The sequence below is a fragment of the Notechis scutatus genome, chromosome 1, assembly GCF_049901735.1.
Source record: "Notechis scutatus isolate UNSWTSFEM ecotype Mainland chromosome 1, rNotScu1.2, whole genome shotgun sequence".
NCBI classification, from domain to species: domain Eukaryota; kingdom Metazoa; phylum Chordata; class Lepidosauria; order Squamata; family Elapidae; genus Notechis; species Notechis scutatus.
Genome location: NC_142009.1, coordinates 204,927,227 through 204,945,980, shown reverse-complemented (window position 1 = coordinate 204,945,980; position 18,754 = coordinate 204,927,227). Strand labels below are relative to the sequence as shown.

Below are 18,754 nucleotides of genomic sequence, written 5' to 3'. Positions count from 1 at the left end.
GGTTGTAGTCCTTGCATGTATGGGAGTCAGTCTCTCTCTCTCTCTCCCTCCCTCCCTCTCTCTCTCTCTCTCACACACACACACACAATCAAACAAGATTTGGTGAACAGCATCCAAATTCTCACTCAGGAACGTTTTAAAAGAAGTTCTTGGGACCATAAGACCATAAGGAAAAGTTAATATCCCTCCCCCTACACACACACACACACCCCTTCTGTTCCCATTATTCTCTGGTAGGTTAATATCACAGGGCTTCACCCTACCACTTGCAGTACCAACACCCTCCTTCTGCAAACAGGCTTCCAGTTTCCTTTGTACAGACAGATACAAAAGTGATCTAGGTCCTTGCCGTAAGCCAAATCTTTTACAACTTGGATTATACCGAAGTGGGGAAGAAAAGGAACAGATAAGTCTGGTAGGGCTATAAGATGTAGAGATGTTTGTAGACTCTTGAGAGTCTTGAAAGAGGGGGGGGAGCTTGACCAGGAATCTATATTAGATGCCTCTCTACTGGTAGCACCTCTTAAATGTCTTCAGTTTTTTGTGCTGAGAGAGAAAGGCGGACAGAAAAAAGGAGAGGGAGAGGGAGGGGGGGAGGGAGGAAGAGATAGATATATCTGTCACAGTAGCTCCAGGAAAAATGAGCCCTCACTTTACATGTTCCAGCATCTTTCTAAATTTCCTTTAACACATTTAATCTAGCTGATGATGAGATGGAGGCAAGGGAGGGGGACGACTGTTACTATCTGGAAGAAGAAGAAGAAAGAAGAAGAAGAAAGAAGAAGAAGAAAGAAGAAGAAAGAAGAAAGAAGAAGAAGAAGAAAGAAGAAGAAAGAAGAAAGAAGAAAGAAGAAGAAGAAGAAGAAGAAGAAGAAGAAGAAGAAGAAGAAGAAGAAGAAAGAAGAAGAAAGAAGAAGAAAGAAGAAGAAAGAAGAAGAAGAAAGAAATAATCAACCTCAACCAGCAATTCACACTAAACCTGCTTAATTCACACAGGTTTCTGAAAAAGAAAAAGAAAATTTAGTAACCAAGAAATGGTATAGTTGAAAACTGGTCACTTAAAATTTCTATCAGTTATTCTAAGTTTAGCATCTGGATATTCTCTCTTTGCCTCTCTCCCTCTTCCAATCTTTTTTTTCCCTCCTCTAACTTGCAGAACAGGAAGGCAAAGAAGAATGTAGGCAAAATTTGACAGCTCAAGAGCTTAAGTACTTCTTAGTAAGCAGGACACAGTTATAAATAAAACTCTCTTTCAGGGAAGAGCAAGATGAATGGAACCTAGGGAGAATCATAGCAGAATCACCACAATCACCATCCACCTGGTTATGTAATATAATTTAAAAAAAAACCTTTCAAGAATTGGTGCATCCTTACACATTATCAGGCAGCACTGAGAGTACTTGAAGTAAGCTAGAAGAATGTGCAGCTTACGTTACAAGTGTTTATTTTCTGCTGGAATTAATGCAAATAATACAAAAACCTCACACACCTGCATACAGGCATTGTTATTTTTCTTCAACAGTTAGCTCGCTTTCATTTAAAAGTACTGCCCGAGTGACCGGAAGAATAGCTAGGCAAGCTAAAGTTGCCCCAAGCCCACTGCCACAAGTAGCATCCTGATTTTTGACAGTCCCAATTCTGCCACTATTCTCCAAGCACAGCTGTGTTGTCGGTGTAAAAGAGTGGCAAATGATACCCCTTTTCTCTTTTGCTTCCCTGTTTTTAAATGCCACGATCCTTAAGAACCAACCATCTCTTTCCACAGCGCTCCTGCGGGAATGGGAAGCTACTTCGCTGCTACTACCATTGTCATACTAAATTCGAGGAATTATTCAGGAAGGGTACCTATGTTTCTGTTGGACGCCAAGGTTTCTGTTTCAGGTGGGGGTCCAGACCGTTAGGGATGGGCTTGGAAGTGAGTTCCCCTGGATTCCCCAGGCGACTTTGCCTCTCGCTGGGCTAAGCAGACCCAGCCGAAGGATTTGCTGGAAAGCAAAGGATGTGCATTTTGGTGGGCGTAATATAAGATGATAACCTGGCAGCTTCCCTTCTGCAGAGGACCCCCGTTGACCTCAGGGTGGATTCTTCAAGCAAGGCTGGATAGATTTTTTTAAAAAATAAAGTTAAACCTCCCTAAGCATTCCTCCCAGGTAAAGCTAGCCGGGGCTCTGCAGCCCACTCCCCCTCTCCTTGCCAGGCCTGGCAAACCCCGGGAGGGCAATCCCTGCTGGCTGCTTCGCTAAGCGAAGGAGCCTGGCTGCCATGAAGAGAGCTCACTCCCACGGCTGCGCTTGGGAAGTGGCGGCAGCTTCCCAACTCGCAGGGCTGCATTCCAGGCGGAGGGCTTAGCGGCTTCCCTTACAGAGCGAGCCTAGTTTCTTGGGAGCAGGCCGGGGTGAGGCAGGCCGTGAAGATCGGGGTGGGGTCGGGTGGGGTGTGGGGGTAGCCATCCTTCCCAGGGCAAAGCGGCGCGCAGCCACTTCAGAGCAGTCCTGCCCCAGCGCAACCGTCGAGGTTGGGCGAATCGCCTCCCCTTCTCCTTGCTGCGGTCTGTAAGTCAGTCGGTTTCCACCTGCAAGCTGCGCCCCCGCAGACCAAGTGGCTTGGAAGAAGGGCAGAGGGGCCCAAGTCACCTGGGGAGGGAGGACGCCCGACGCAAAGCCCCGGCCCGAGCTAACAAACTCCCCGCGCAGCCCTCCGCGCCCACCTCGGTCCACCTGCTGTCTCCCGCCTCCTCCCACCCACCCACCCCTCAGCCGCCCCGCGGCCACCCCGCCCCCGCGGCAGCCTCCTGCCAGCCCGAGCGCGGCATTTGATCCCTTTCTGACACTTTCTGCCTCAAGTGTGAGCGGCGAGTGGCCACGAATAGTACCCGCATGCCATCTTGTAACACTATCTGCCTGTCAAGAGAACGCGGGCTGGGCAGCTATATAAGGCTTGTAACTAGGCGAAGGCCAACAAACAGCCACAAACACCTCAGCTATTTGACTCGGCCTCCACCCTCTTGCTTTTCCCTCTCTCTCTCCCTCCTTTTTCTTCTCCTTCCTTCCTCCCCCCTTTCCTCTCCTCTCTTCTTTTCTCTTCTCCCCTCTCTCTCTTTCTCTCTTTCTCTTTCTCTCTCTTTCTCTCTCCTTCTCTCTCTCTCCCTCCCTCGCTCGCTTTTCTCTCTTTTCATCTTGGCTTTCTGTTGCAGAATGCAAATCTAGCCTGCCGGCGGGTGAATGGACTGAATTGTGATTAAGAAGAAGAGCCCCTTTCTTTGTTCTCCCCTCAGGGGATGTTCACTGGGAGAGACACAGCGGATCAGATATGAAAGGCATTCAGGTCAGCATTGATGTGAGCGAAAGTGAAATCATACCTAAGGCATTCAAAAGACCGCCGTGTCAGGGGTTCAGCTGACGGGGGTGCAGTGACTCGGTGCGCCTTGCCTGGAAGGCACACGCGGGAAATAATAATAGCAACAACGACAACCATAACAATAACAACGCAGACGTAGACGGCGAGCGCGTGCGTGGCTACGCATTGATCGAGATACCTAGAGAGACGCTTCTCCTTTAAAATAATTAATAATACAGAAGGCCGGGAAAAGCTTTCCCCCATCCTCATCAGCGTGGGGAATTCGTTCTAGTTTTATCTTTTAAAGCTGGAAAGCAATAAGGCTTTTCCCTCCCCCTCCCCGCCTGCTCCCTCTTCCTCCGAGTTGTAATGTGAACCCTCCTTTTCCAGGGTGTCTCCATATGGGCTCTATAGGGCTACATTAGACATCTAATTGACATGACTGAAGGAGATAGGGCTGTCCCTCAGCGGTGGGGGGAAGACAGAGGCTAATCCAGTCTCGCCTCCATCACAGGGAGAGAGAACAAACAGCGGGGAAGGCACAAGGTGAAATCGCCCAACTCATCTGAGAAATAATAGCAACAGTAATAGCAACAGCAACAGGCCCAATACATGCGAGTAATTACATTTAAAATAAAAGGGGGAAAAAAGAAGAGCGCTGAGAAAAGGAAAAACAAAAACCTCTCCTTATTACTTTAGGGATGAAAAAGTGGATTGCATAAATTCTACTTTCTTGTTCCCTATTTTTAACGAGCTCCACGTGATAACAAGTATCTTAGGGTTCAGTCAAGTTCCCGAAGCTGCAATTTAGTGGAACAATTTCCGCTTCTGCTCCAAGACTGAGCGGCAGGGCACCCTCAACCCAGCTTACCCACCCTCTCCCTTTACCCACTCTCTCACACGCACACTCCCGCCACAGACACAAATCAATGCTCACAAATTGGCTTCCTGACTGGCGCTGGAAGTGGGCTTGGGGAAGAGAGAAAAGCGAAACAGCCGCCGCAACGCCCCGATCCTAAAGTCAAGTCCGCTAGAGGAGTTGCCACGGGATTCTTTTCCTAACGGGTGGAAGGCGGCGTTCTTGAACAAGCAAAAATGCGTTTCTGCGAGAGAGGGAGTGAAGGAGCGTGGAATAAAGAAACCGAAATCGGGAAGGAAAGAGCTACAGAAGCCCAAGTTAGACCCAAGCCACCTGAGAAATTGGGGGGGATTCTTTGAATAAAGCAATTGAACAGAACTGTCCAACTTTACAAACGTTGGGAGGGGGTGTCCTTGAAACATCCAGAGGCTTCTCTGCCCCCCCATTTTTTGCTTTCCCATCTGCTTCCTTGATAACATTTAATGCTGCACGTTTTCAACTAGTGTTTTTTTTTTTTTGCCTCAGAGACCTCTCTCGCTCGTTTTCTCTCGCTCTCTCTCCCATCCCTCCTCCCTCTCTTTCTTAAAAAAAAAAAGGGAGGAAAAAAGACAACCAAAGAGCAATCAAAAAGGTGTCTGACTTCGCCATTCAGACAATTGTACCCTTGTGAGAAGGCCTGAATGAATGGTACAGTGGACACCCCAGCACTATTGACGTTATAAACATGTAAATGAAACACATTAGGGCAAACAATCAATTGTCTGTGAGCACTGCAAACCTGCACTCCCTTCTCTGGGTGACAGGCACAAAATAGTGTCTACCTTGGGAAGCCCACGGCTGGGGGGCAGTGTGTGTGGGGGTCGCTTAGAAAAGAGGACAAAGGCCTCCCTTTCAGAGAGGAGAAAATGCACCTTAAAAGCACTGGGATAATGCAGCTATAGCCCAGATGCTTGTGAAGCCAAACATCCCCGATGCTTTTCAGAGAATCCCCACTTCTCTTCCCACTTTTAAAAGAGAGAAAGAAATCTGATTTCTCCCTTAGGGAATGCCCTCCCATATAGCTGGAGGTTTTTCTAAGCTTCCCCTGAGATGCGGCTGGATGTGTGTGTTGCTTAAAAAAAAATAAAAATCATTATTTTAAACTCCATGGTGAATTCATCTCAAACAGACTCAGGGTCACTATAATTTGGAGGTGTGTGGGGGGGGGAGAGAATGTCATAAAGAGGTGTGTGGGGTGGTAATATTCAAGAGGGGAGGGGGGAATTTTTAAGAAGCTCCTCTCGGGGATTGTCCTAGTTTTAACTTGGTCATGAACAAGATTCTCTGGAGGATTCTATTCTCAGCCGCCAGCAACCTCTTCAGACAAAAATAAATACATCCACCTTGACAAGGGAGACAGCCTTCTGCGTACCCTCCCCCACGCCCCTCGTTTTGCTTGGGTCTCAAGAAGCATGGCCTTTGGTTAGACCTTGGACTGTGCTCTGAAGGCTGCCCCCACAATCGACAGCTATTTTGGAGCAAACAGGAGGTGCAGAATATTTTTATGGGGAGGGAGGCCTTAACTCTGCAAAAGTCACCCCCCGGCCCTCTAACCAATGGGTCAAGAAAGCTAGATTTTTCCGGGACACCTTCTCCATGACTGCACCTGAAATGGAGAGGGTAGGGGGAATTCTAAATTGCTTCCTGGGGTTCCTACATCTGTCTCCCCCTTTGCTTTCCCATGCCCCCACTTTCTCCAACACACCTAAGATGCTCTTTCAAAGCGCAGCTGCATCTCAGTAGCCCCCCCCCATCCTTTTCCGCCTTCTCCAGGGAGAAAGAATGGGGCCAGAGCAGCCCAGTTCTCAAGAGTGTCATTTGGTGCTGCTGTCATGGAACCCCCGGAAGAGTAAAAAGCTAAGACTTCTCAGGCTAGCCAGGTTGGAGTAGAGGGGTGGTAGGGTGAGGAGGAATCAGTCAGTCCTGCTGCCCTTTCCTTCTGCCAGTTCCTTGGAGGGGGTTGAGTCAGACAGCCCCTGCAAACTCTGTGTGTGTGTGTGTGTGTGAGAGAGAGAGAGAGAGAGAGACCAGGTGTGCAGAGGGGAGGGAGCACAATTCTAGCACCTTGTGGTGGTGTTTTGTTTCTTAAAGAAGCCGATGTGGTCAAGCCGATGTGACTGAAAAAAAATATTTGAGCCCCTCTTATCCCAAAGAGAGAGAGAAGAAGAGGGTCCTTCTTCTTGTTAGGTTGAACAACCCCACCACTTCCTATGGTTTTTTTTTTTGTTTGTTTGTTATTAAAGTCCAAGTTGGCTTCACCAGTGGCGCTGGAGGGGGTATAGCACCGCCCCAAAACTCAAGCCAATGGAGTCAGAACTTGACGAAAGTTTCCAGCTTTGCAGCAAGGAAGCTATGGAGAGGGGGGATACTCCTTGGGGCAGCCCCAATGGAGAAAGGAAGGTGGGGAATGCAAGGTTGGGCAAGGAAGGTTGCCTCTTGCTTCCCAGCATTTCAGTCACACACCCGCCCCCCCCCAACTTTCCTGCAAAACCAAGAAAGGACGGGGCTTGGGCATTTCACTCCCCTAACTTAATATTTCCATCTCCTTTGTGGCCCTCCCCTCCGTTTCCTTAGCACTAACCTTTATCCTTCCGGATGACCCTCCAACTGCCAGCTCCATTTCTCTCCTAATCAATGGGGCATTCAAAACAACAACAACAACAACAACAAAAAACAACACTTCTCTCTCATAGGGAGAACCAGCAAGCTTGTCTTTAAACAGTGCCAGCCTTCATCCATGCTTGCAGTTCCTAGTTTTAGTCCTTACTCAAGTAGGATGGCTACCAATTGAAAACAGTCAACAAATCAAATAGAGAGAGAGAGAGAGAGAGAGAGAGAGAGAGAGAGGAGAGAGAGAGAGAGAGAGAGAGAGAGAGAGAGAGAGTCCTATCATTGTAGAGATTTGCTCCAAATAGGATGGCTTCTTCTGCTCTGTCCTGATTCCCCCTCTTTTTTTAAGGAAGCTAAATAGAAAAAAAACCAAAAACATTTTGATCCTAAGTATGAAACCCTTGAATTTCTTCTAGATGGTATCTTTGCCTACTAGTTGCATTCAATGTAACTTTACTGGGGGGGAACCAGACCCTCAATGAAGTCACAATTCTCCCCACCTTCCATCCTCCAATCCAGAAGAATAGAGGAGATAGAGAACAGAAAATATACTCCGGTGTGGATATATCTCCAGCAATCCCCATGGTGAGATGAGAGGGAAGAGAAAGGAAAAGGAAACGCATTTTAGCGACAGTTTCTTGTGATTCCAAATCGGAGCATTTCTCACCGGAGAAACACGAAAACAACAAAATTGCACACCTCCGATAGGAAGGGGAGGGCTGGCCTAGCTCTCCCCTCCGTTGCAACACGTTGCTGAGCGTTTTGAAACTTCAGGTTAGCGACTCTGAAAGCTCCAGAGAAGTTCGGAGGAACTAAAAGAGCAGTTAGTTCAAACTTCAGGACTCAATCGCCTTACAGCCTCTCTCTCTTCCCTTTCCAGTCGCTGGAAAGCTGGGGTAGCAACATTAATATTATTCTGGGCTTTTCTGCATGCTCTAATTGTGCCTGTTTCCTATTCGCATCGTAGGCATATTATCACATGCCACTCATGTCATTTCTCCCCCCCCCCCTTCTTCCTCTCGATCAAACTGTTAAGAGGAAATATGGAACGTCTAAGATATACAGGCAGATATTTACCGCAGGGGAACGGACAAGCTTTAAAAAAGATAAGCTAACAGTCTTTCTCTGCCTGCGCGCACACAAACCTCTGAGAAAGATAAATAAAGTGGATTAAACCACCCCATCCTGCCTTGAAACGGGGACGCTTCCAAAGAGAGAGGGGAAAAAAAACAACCCTCCACCTCTAGTCTGACAGATCATTCCACCCTTTCTCAGAAAGACCTTAGAGAGGGAGAAGGTGATTTTGTGTGTGTGTGTGTGTGTGTCCTGAAAAAAGGGGGAAGGGGAGAGAAAACATCCATTTTGACCCAGAGATCTGACCAGCATCCTCTGCCCTTCTGACAAGGGGGAGGAGAAGGAGAGTCCTACAGATCCGCGTTGATTTGAAGCCAATCAATAAACAGCGTTTCTTCGCCAGCAAAGGAAAGAAGAGGCGGAAGAGTAGAGAGGCGAGGGAAGCCTTCCCTAGGGCCCTGGCCCCCTCAGACAGCAGATGAGGGAGAGGTAGGTAGAGAAGGAAGGGGTTTCCTCTGGCCAGACCACCTTAAAGAAGGTCTATCCTAAGCCTGGAGTTGTTTTTCCTCCCCCCCCCCAAGTACCCTAAGAAGGAGATCAAAGGCAACATGAAATGGGGGCCCGGGAAGGGGAGAAGAAATAGCAGCTCGCACAACTTACTTAACCAAGAGTTTCTGAACCTGAAAGTCCCCACCACTCCCCCACGCATGGCTCCTAGTCACCCGGGCCCGCAAGCAAAAAAAAAAAAAAAAAAGCCACCCAACACAGTAAGCGTTTGTTTGTTTGGAATCCACCCGCCTTGTTGTATTTTAATTCTCCTTTCTCTCTCTCCCCCCCCCACACCTCCCGTTTTTCGAAGTCGGGCTGCTGAAAAAGCTAACTGATTAGGGTTTGCAAAGACAGGGTGATTCCAATGGATCCTTCGCCCCCCCAAAAAAATCTCCTTCTCTAAAGAAAAGTTGCTCCAACTCTACAGAGCGAGGCAGGATAACGCCGATTACTAAGAGACACTGCATTTACCACCACTCCCCCTGTGTGTGTATGTGTGTGTGTGTGTGTGTATTCGGAAAACTCTGGAAGTTGTGAGCCGAAGAGAAAAAGGCAGAGAGGCTAGAGGAGAATGGACTCCCCTCCACCCCACACCCAGCAAGCGAACTGGGAAAAGTCACAAATCCACCATAGAAGCCTATCTTAGTGAACCTAACCTTTCCCCACACGTTTCCCCAAAGGCTGCGGAGATGACAGGAGGGGGCAGCCTGGATAAATAAGTTCACCCCCTTTACAAGCATTGCAACGGCTGTCTACGGAGAGGTTTCCTTGGCGAAGGAAGGCTCCCTTTTAAGCCCCAAGTAAACTCTTCCGCCAGTTCAGATCAAAATTTCTCACGCTGCTGTCCCTTCGGTCTTCTCCCCGCCCCGCTTTTCCCAGCCTCTGACTTAGCGGTTTGGGTTTTCCTGTGTGTGTGTGTGCGCTTTTTTTTTTTTTTTTAATGAAGCTGTTAAAAAATCTCTTCCAATCCACCCCCTCTTTTCCCTAATCTCTGCCAGAAACACCCCCCCACACACACACACACTACACACACACACACATACACGCGGATCCATGGCAGGGGCTGATCATGACAACGTGAAAAGTCCTGGATGTGTTCAAAAGTGCCTCCTCCCTTTTCCTTGCTCGCTTTTCTTGTGTGTGAGAAAGAAAGGGGGGGAGAGAGAGAGACGGAGTGGGGGTTTGGATGAGCGAGGACTGTGGCAGGGAAAGCAAAGGGATCAAAGGAAAAGCAGGAAGAGAGACAACGGCGGGCCCGAGGGCGAGGAAAGCGAGAGGCGGAAAGGCAGGGAGGGATCTAACGGGTCTTCCTGGGCGATCTCGCCGGCTCGGCAGCCCGAGCAGTCAGGACCGTTAGCTGATTCGCTCTAAGGCTACAGGCGAGAAACTTTCAGCTTCTCTCTCTCTCTCCCCCCCAACCCCCCAGCTTCAGGAAGGAGAGGAGGGGGGGGAATCTCTCCCCTCCTCAATTCTCTCCCCCTAAGCGCCTGGAGTCCCCCACTTCCTTTCTGAAAGAATCTTGCCCTCCAAGGAAAAAAAAAAACAAAATAAAAGAAACAACAACAACAACAACAACCCGAGATCTTTTCCTGCCTACTTTGATTGGACTTCTTCAAAGGAAAGGCAAAGGCGCGCGCCGGGAAGGGTGGCGGGTGTGTGTGTGTGGGGGGGACACACGTTAGAGAAAATACTAACGTTATAAAGGAGGGATCCTACGGCACTCGAGGGAGGCGGGGGAGGGGGAGCGGGCGGCTCAGGCACACATAGCGGAATAGAAACGCCTCGGGATCCCCTGACACTCACCCTCCGCTGGATTCCCTTCAACCTCACCCCCCCCCCCTACACACACACAGAGCTCCCCGCCGCCGCCGCCGCCGCCGCCGCTCTTCCAAGCAAACAGACAACAAGCCGAGCGAGCCCTTCCTCTTTCTTTCTCTTCGGGCGCTCCTCTCCCTTTTCTCCGCCACCGAACAAGCCATCGCCAGGCGCCAGTCCAAAATCCAGGGTTCGGCCGTAAAGGGGAGGGAGAGAGAGAGAGAGAGAGAGAGGAGAGAGGAGGGGCTCTTCTTGTTCTGGACTCCCCCTCCTCCCCAGCGCCTCCCCCCCCCACTCTTCCCGTCCTCTTTCTCTCCAAGTGAGAGAGTCGCCGGGACCCAAAGTGTACAAAAATAAAAAAATAAAAAAGCAGCCAAGAAAAAAAAAAAAGCACAAAACAATCACAAAAGAAAAGAAAAGTTTGACGGAAGGTTCCGCGCCCGGCCCCGAGAGCCCCCCGCGCTCCTTCTTTCCACCGCCCCCCTCCCCCACCCGGCTTCCCCCCTTACCGTTTTTCCTCCTTGGGTTGGCTTGTTTTCGCCTCTTACACCTGGGGCCATCCGCCATGATCTGCTGCTTCATTGATAAGAGGGGATCAGATGGCTCGTTCGCATGGACTCGGCTCTCTGATTCAGCAACACGCAGACTCTATGGAACAACCAAACAGAGGGAACCGGGTGGGCATGGCGAGATCCCGTTCAAACGCAGGGCGCCAAAGGGAACCCACGGAGCGGCGATTTCCCCCACTTCCCCCGCACGGAAGGAGACAACCCCCCCCGCCCGCCCCCTGACCAGCGACGGCCACGGACGCGCCCGGGCGGAGCAGCCCCCTTCCCTTCCCTTCAGAAGAAACGGGGGCAGCTTTCTTCTTCGCTCCTTCCCCCTGCGCCATGGCGCTGCCTTGTTTGCGTGTTTGTTTATTAATGTTATTAAGCGTGATTATTATTCCTCCGCCGGCAAAGGAGCTCAGAGAGAGAGAGAGAGAGAGAGAGACCCACATAAATACATACACGCAACCGCTACATCTTCAAAATGACTCATGACCTATAGGGGGAATGCACTCGAGGTTAATTTCTTTCGCTCGCTCTCTTCCCCCCCATCCCCCCCACCCCCAGTCGCCCAACAGAAAGATAGCTTGACTCAAATGGCTGGGCGGATTCGTTTCTTCCGAAAAGTACTCAGGATCTCCACGCTGTACCTACTTTGCATAGGCTGTGGCGCACAGAATACATATCACGCACATGGCTAGCGGCTGATAAGAGAGCCACACACAAGCGGTTGTCGGTTGGCTTATCCCGCACACCCCTCCCCTCCCCGCCGGTTTCTCTCACTTGGAAAGTCACGCCGACCAAATCCAGCACAGGATCTCTCTCGATCTCTTTCTCCCCCAACCCTTCCTTTCTCCCCCCCACGACACACACACCAAAGCCTCCGTATGTCATCTCAGCTCTCCTCCAGAAGGAACCTTGGAAAGGGGGGAGGGGAAGAGAGAAAGAGGAGGAGGAGGAGGAGGAAGAGCGGCCGGAGCGTCCAACTCTTCCGCCGGCACCATCGCTCCCCCCCCCGGGGCTCGCTCGCTCGCGCGCGCGGTCGAGCTGCGGTCGAAGGCGGCGGGCTCGTCCGAGGGGCGGCCGCCAGCCGGAGCCGAGGTCTAGCTTGTCAAAACTGGGGGAAACCCACAGCGCTAGGGCTTGGGAGGCTAGGTGGTAGCTTTAACACACACGCACGCACGCACACACCCGCACACAAAACAACAACAACAAACAAAACAACCGCGCACGCTGCACCGACTGGAGGGTTAGTTTAGCCGGGGTTGCGGGGTTGGTGGGATAGGGAGGGGGGGGAGCGGAGGGGGGGGGCGGGCAACCATAAAAGATGTAACAGATGCAATCTGTAAAACAAGGACGATTAACCCTTGATCTCCTGAACCGAATTCATCCTCACCTCGTCTTTTGTCTGCCCTTCCCATATTTACAGGGCTCTTTGGTCGCCTAAAAATGGACGCTGAGGCTGGGTTCGCGGCATCCTCTCTGCGCCTTTGCATGACAGTAAGTCCCCCAAGTTTACTTGGGAGTAACGTGGACTGCTCGGGAAAAAAAAACAACTTTACAGGTTTTCAGGCGAGGGGGTGATTCTCTCCTCTTCCTTCTAAAGTGGCTGCTTCCTTATCATTTTTTTTAAACCTTTTTTTTTTAAATAAAAAAAAATAAACAATTAAAAAAAAATCTCGCAGCTCCGGGGAACAATTTGGAAGCTCTCTTTAAAGAATCCCTGGCGGTGCAGGTAACAGCGCCAACTGGCCCAGGCGAACTGAGCCCAGCGCCCTGGACTTGCCTGTCTCGCCTATCTTGAGCCTCGCACTAAAGTGTGCTTGAGTGACCGAATAGAGACGCTCCGAGCCTTGTGGCTGGAGACTTGTAACTCTACAGAGTTTGCCATTCTCTGCTAAAGGCTTTTTTTTTTTTTTTTTTAAACCCAAGCCGGGGAGGAAGCGAGCAAATTATTCAAAGCAAAACTAACCAGCAGCGCCCTGATAGATTTCTTGAGTTGGTGGCAAAATCGGGGAAGAAAACAGCAGAGTGAAATTTCGACCTCAATGTTTGTAAGTGACTACCTACCTTTCTTGGATATTAAAAAAAATAAATTAAATAGCCAGTATTTTGGAAAACTGGAAGATTTCGTCCTCATGTCTCTTCCTAGGTTATCTCTCTCTCTCTCTTTCTTTTTTTCTAAATGACTTTCAAACTAGTTCCAGTCACTACTTTCACTTCTGGGTAAGAATCCCAGAAACTGAATTGTTACTTCACCCAAGTCAGAAAATAAAAGTAAGAAATGAAACTGCCTAAGCAGAAGGAATAATCATCACCATAATAATCATAATAATGTTTGCTAGGAGTCCCTTTCAAAGCAAAACTCAGTTACCATCTTATTATCCAGCCATGGCTGTGCTGTACTTACTCACAGCTTGAAAATCATTAACAGGTATGTGTAAACTTTAAGGTGTGTAAATGGGAACCTGAAGGAAAACCAGAATAATCCTTGCCCCCAAAGAGATCTAAATTTGGAAAGTACAACTTTCTCCCCTTCTCTTCCACTGAGAACTGTAAAATACACACATCCACACTCGCCCACAGAGGGGAAGAAATAACTTTTTTTAAAACCTGGTTAGCCAGGTGTAAGGATGGAAGAAAACCCGATTTCCTCCCCTAGGTAAGAACAGTTCGAAGAATAAGATTCCGACTCCTTTATTTTTTGTTTCCAAAGGAACTCAAATGAAATTCTAGGGGAGGGGGGGGGAGAAAATAGAATTATCTCCCCTCATTACCACTTCCTCCCCAGCTACAGACAAGGAAAACAGACCCCCTAACCTAGCAATTGTGTAAAATCCGAGGGGGAGAAAGAGAAAATACGAAGGAATGGGGGGTGGGGGGACAGGGAGCAAAAAGAAGAGAAGGGAAAATATATCGGAGAACGTACCTGCGAAGTCTTGTTTGTAGTTTTGGCCAGCAGTGAAGAGAAGAAGAAGCATGAAAAAGCCGCGGAGTGAAGAAGGGGAAAAAGAAAAAAAAAAAGGGAGGAAAAAAAAAAAGGTGCGGGGAGCTGTAGCTGGCGGAGGGAGGGGAGGCTTCTCAAAGAGTTGTCGGGAGGGACCGTTATTCCTGCTGGGCAGGTTAGGACTGATCTCTTTCTGCCACTCCAGGAAACACAAACCTGGGGACGGACTGACGTGTTACGCCTCTTCTAATGGCATTTTTTTCTTTTTCTTTTCTGTCGGAGAGAGAGGAGAGAGGACCCTGAAACACACGCCACCTATCTTTGTGGCGAGGGATAATTGAAGAGCACCAAACGTGAGCATCATGTGGAAACGTGATCGCCAAGTTTCTCTCTGGGAAAGGAAGGATCTGGGATAGATTATACCTTGAAGTCTCCGCAAACGCTTTAGTGGAAGAAATGCAATTCCACCTCCCGCCCTCCCTCCCTCCCTCCGTGCTTCCCTCCCTCTTTTCCACCCACCCTCCCTCTCTCCCTCCCTGCCCTGCCTCCTTCCCTCCCTCCCTCCCCAGCCATCAAGCCTTTGGCATCGTTATCCTCCCTACTAAATCCTACTGGATGCAAGGCGGAAAGCGGCGAAGCCCCATTCGCCAGAACTCGCCACAACTCCAAGGAGCTGAAAGTTACCGCGAGCCACCTTGGGGCTTTTAAAGAGTCGCGTCTCCCCACCCCGGCGGGGCCTTCGAAGACGCTCCTCCGCAATAGCCAGGCCCGGGGGCACGCAGCACAAACCCAACAAGATTTCTGGGGAACGGGTGTGTGTGTGTGTGGGGGTAACTATTTCATAATGGGGGTCGGTGGGGGTGGGGGTGGCAAGGATAATGGCAAGGAAGAGGACAAGCGACCCCCTAAATTCCGCGCCTCTTTCCGACCCTCGCCTAACTCTGCATTTATTTTACCTCTACGCGCGGAGCCTTTGATCCTCTATAGTCCTCCTTGGAAGTAAAACCGCCCGAATCCAAGGGAGCTGCTTCCAAACGGAGGTAGTTTCGAGGGTGATGTGTGCTTGGATATTAAAACCAATCCTCTCTCTTGGTAGAATAGAGAAATTAACGGTTTTTTTCTCTTAATATTCAGGAATTCATTAATTTCCTCTCCACCCTCATACCTTTGCAAAGAGATGGGGCCACACTCTGTATGTTAAAGGGCTCTTAAGGAACATTTCAATGGCATGAGTTACATAAGAATAAGGGGAGATTTGAGGGGTTTTTTAATAAGTAAACCTTGCAAGTTAGCCGAATTTGTTGAACAGTATATATCCTCCATATTACAAACACACACACACACACAAACCTCTGTCTCCTATGTAAATATATATTCATCTCTTGCTATGCCTATCCTTATGCTATCCCTATGCTATACTATGCTATATTATCTATACTATACTGTACTTTACTATATACACTATATACACTATATACACTATACTATGTCAATGTATGTGTTATGAGTATGCATATGCAATCTATATGCATATACATACAGGAACTTAGGTAAATATAATTATACTTTGATAGATATAGATTTGAGTAAGTAGCTATGGTTCCTAGAGGCAACAAGTCTAGTATGTGTATTTGGGGGGACTTTGGGGAATTTTTTTTTTTTAAAAAAAACGTGAAAATTAGGCCTTTAGACTCCACCTTTGCACTGTGGGGATTGGTTATGCAAATCGGACTGGGATGTCCTAAAGAATACAGCTTTGACTGTATGGTTAATTAAATCATCACTCAAAAACGGTTCCCAATATGACGTGCCTGTCCTAATCCAATCAGGTTATGTAGGTCTTAAACAAGAAAGATATTTCTTTTCTGTTTTTTCCCCCCTCACCCCCCTCCCAACATCTGGAAGTCAGCAATTTACCAAGTATTGCACATTATTAACCAATTCCGAGTCCATATTCCCAGGGGAACCTTTAAAAAAAAAACCACACACACACACGAAACTTAAAATGTGTTCTTAACCAATGCTCTTGAATTTGGTTAATCAAAAAGCTGCTTTGTAGGCACACCAGTATGTGTGTTTGTATATGTGAGAGGGCGAAAGAGAGAGGGAGAAGGGTGCGCGGGGAAACAACCGTTTACGGGCAAAAGCCTAAAAAAACAAACTGCAACAACAGCAGGGGATTAGAGCACCGAACTGGAATGAGAGAACTGGGCCCTTTGCTGGCCGTCTTCCCCCCCACTTTTTTTTTTTTTTTGCCCGTTCTCCCTTTCTTCTCTAACGGGCCACTTTGACACGAGGTCAGTAGAAGCAACACACAGCCAGGCACACGGGAAATGTCCACTTCTCGAGGTGGAGCTGCACGATCCGGGCGGCAGATGCACAGCTTCCCGAAGGGGAGGGGGCGGTGGTGTCTGTGGCTGGACTCTCCGCCAGCAGCATCAACCCTCGCTCCCAAGCCGTGAAATCTCTTCGGGAGCGCGCGCTCCATCCCCCGCTCTCCTTCCTATCGAAGGAAACCGAAACAAATGCGAGGCGGATCCGAGAACGGACTTTGAATCGCACCGGGCTAAGATAAACCTGCTTCCGAAGTGTCCGCTGAAGCAGCGCCACCCGCAAGGCGCAGCGGCGCTTCCTAGAGTCGCCGGCTATAACCCTCCGGAGCGAGGGCCCTGATCCCGGTGCTGGGGTGCAAACTTCGCCCAGGGGGCAAACCTCCTCTGGCCATCTGATTGGGAGTCAAACCGTCCGTCCCCCGTCCCCCCCTGAACCGCCCCGTACCAGTGCAAGCCCAATCTTTGGGGTGGGGGGGGGGGTGGGTCTTTCCAAATTTGCAAGGGAAAAGCCCCGTATCAATTTAGTTGCGAAATTTAGGAAGAGTTGTGTTTTCTTCTTTCTATTTCCCATTTGCTGCGGATTCATAGAGGGTCGGGTTATCTCCACCTGTCTGCAAAATCTGCACCCACTCGATCCCTGCTTTAAGGACCTATTCAGACGTTGGGCTGAATGGCTTCCTTACTCCAGGGCGGAAGGAAGAAGGTTGAATTGCCCCCATTTCCCATCTGGCACGAGTGTGGTTTCCCCAAATATCATTCTGCAAGTAATCCAGCAGAACCGCCCCCCCCCCAAAAAAAGCACGAAGGCAAGGGTTTCTTTTGACTTCGCCCAGAAGGTAGATCTTTCCCCAGGCCAGGTAGGAAGCTCCTTCAGAAGTTCGCGGAAACCCACTCCCTTACCTGCCTGTGATTCTTAAACAGTCATTTCTAGGTTAGACCGGCCTTTTACGTATTAATTCAGAAGAACTCTAGCATTTATTTGTACAGCCCAAACGGGCCACTAAGAAAAGGGAAACGCATAAGGGGTCAGGGGAAAAAAATAGCCTCTTCTGTTATTCTATTCCTCAGACTGAATTGGATAAACCCACCCCTTCCGAAGAGGGCAAGGTAGAAATGAAGGGACTGCCAATCTGTTGATTGAACTGACCTAACGCACCCAGCCCGGGAAGATGTTGCCACTCCAGACACAAACTCCACGCAGTCAAATCCAATACCTTCCATTCCATGTCAAGGAGCTAGTTTCGGATGAGACTCTAACTCAGGATCAAACTCAGTCAGCAAAACCGAAATGGTGATGATAATAATACACGATAATAATATCTCCATCATTCATCCTCTGCAAAACAAATCTTTAACTTATCGTTCCCACTAACTTTCATACTTATCCCTACATCGCCGGATTATTGATCAGAGCAAGGAAACTTGCCAATTTCCCTCCTTTAAAAAACAAAAACAAAAAACGGACAACTATCTTTTTACATTTGTTGGGAAAGAAATGGATCTACGCAGGTATCCAAGAAGCGGAGACCAAAGCGGACAGAGGGAAGGACGTCGCGGTTTACCGAGGAGGGGGAGGGGGAGGAAGGGGGGAGGTGTTATCCACTGTAAGTGCCAAAACAATTCCTGCGGAGCTCTGAAGTTCTCCCTACACCCCTGTCGTCCAATTTCCCCGAAATCCTGACGCATCCAAGGAGGGAGGTAAGGGGCGGCCGAGAAGCCTGCGTTTATTGGCGGGAAAATTCTAGCCCTTTTCGCAAGAGCGCGGCTTCATCTCTGGAATTCTTGGGAATAGGTGCCGCGTTTTCTACACACTACTAAATAGAGGGGGCAGATGTTTACAGCTGGCGATTTTTATGTAACGCGCACGCACGCACACATACACAGGGACACTGAGAGAAGAAAAACTCCGGGTGGGGAGGGGGGAGTCTAAGAAAGATGGAAAATTGATTTAACCTCCAATGGTATTTTTCTAATTGGTCCTGGCTTTGAATGTGCACCCTCGTTAAAATATAGAACAATCAGACTTCCTTCCCTTTCCTTCCTCCCTTCCTTTCCTTCTTTTCCTTCCTTTCTTCCTTCTTCTTCCCTTCCTTCCTTCCCTCCTTCCCTTTCCTTTCCTTCCTTTCCTTTCCTTCGCTTTCCTTCCTTCTTTTCCTTCCTTCCTTCCTTCTCCTTCCCTTCCTTCCTTCCCTTCCTTTCCTCCTTCCCTTCCTTCCTTCCCCTTCCCTTCTTCCTTCCTTCCTTCCCTTCCTTTCCTTCCTTCCTTTCCTCCTTCCCTTTCCTTCCTTCTTTTCATTCCTTTCTTCCTTCTCCTTCCCTTCCTTCCTTCCCTCCTTCCCTTCCTTTCCTTCCTTTCCTTTCCTTTCCTTCCTTCCTTCACTTTCCTTCCTTCTTTCCTTCCTTCCTTCTCCTTCCCTTCCTTCCTTCCCTCCTTCCCTTCCTTCCTTCCCCTTCCTTCCTTCCCTTCCTTCCTTTCCTCCTTCCCTTCCCTTCCTTCCTTTCTTTCCTTCCTTTCCTTCCTTCCTTCCTTCCTTCCTTCCTTCCTTCCTTCTCCTTCCCTTCCCTTCCGCCTGACCAAGGCTTTGACATCATTGCCGAAAGCTAAGCAAAGGCTGATCAATCTAGTTCACTCCCCACCGCTCCC

At 49.1% G+C, this 18,754-nt stretch overlaps 1 protein-coding gene and 1 long non-coding RNA gene across 7 annotated transcripts in view; one reads left to right on the top strand and one right to left on the bottom strand.

The window, feature by feature from the left end:
- Positions 1-14,237, bottom strand: part of ZEB2 (zinc finger E-box binding homeobox 2) — a 170,674-nt gene extending 156,437 nt beyond the window's left edge. The window contains exons 1-2 of one of the 6 annotated variants that reach the window (XM_026673510.2): positions 13,994-14,237; positions 10,792-10,930 (exon numbers count right to left, since the gene is read on the bottom strand). In XM_026673510.2, the coding sequence (XP_026529295.1) occupies positions 10,792-10,864 (73 nt within the window). In that variant the 5' untranslated portion in view covers positions 10,865-10,930; positions 13,994-14,237. The other 5 variants (XM_026673507.2, XM_087950071.1, XM_087950073.1 and 2 more) reach the window with 5 other exon arrangements.
- On the top strand, positions 11,831-14,872 carry LOC148133170 (uncharacterized). The gene is made up of 4 exons (XR_015746546.1): positions 11,831-12,079; positions 12,260-12,330; positions 14,060-14,597; positions 14,676-14,872. It is a non-coding gene; the product is annotated as an uncharacterized LOC148133170 (long non-coding RNA).
- Positions 14,873-18,754: the final 3,882 nt, after the last annotated feature.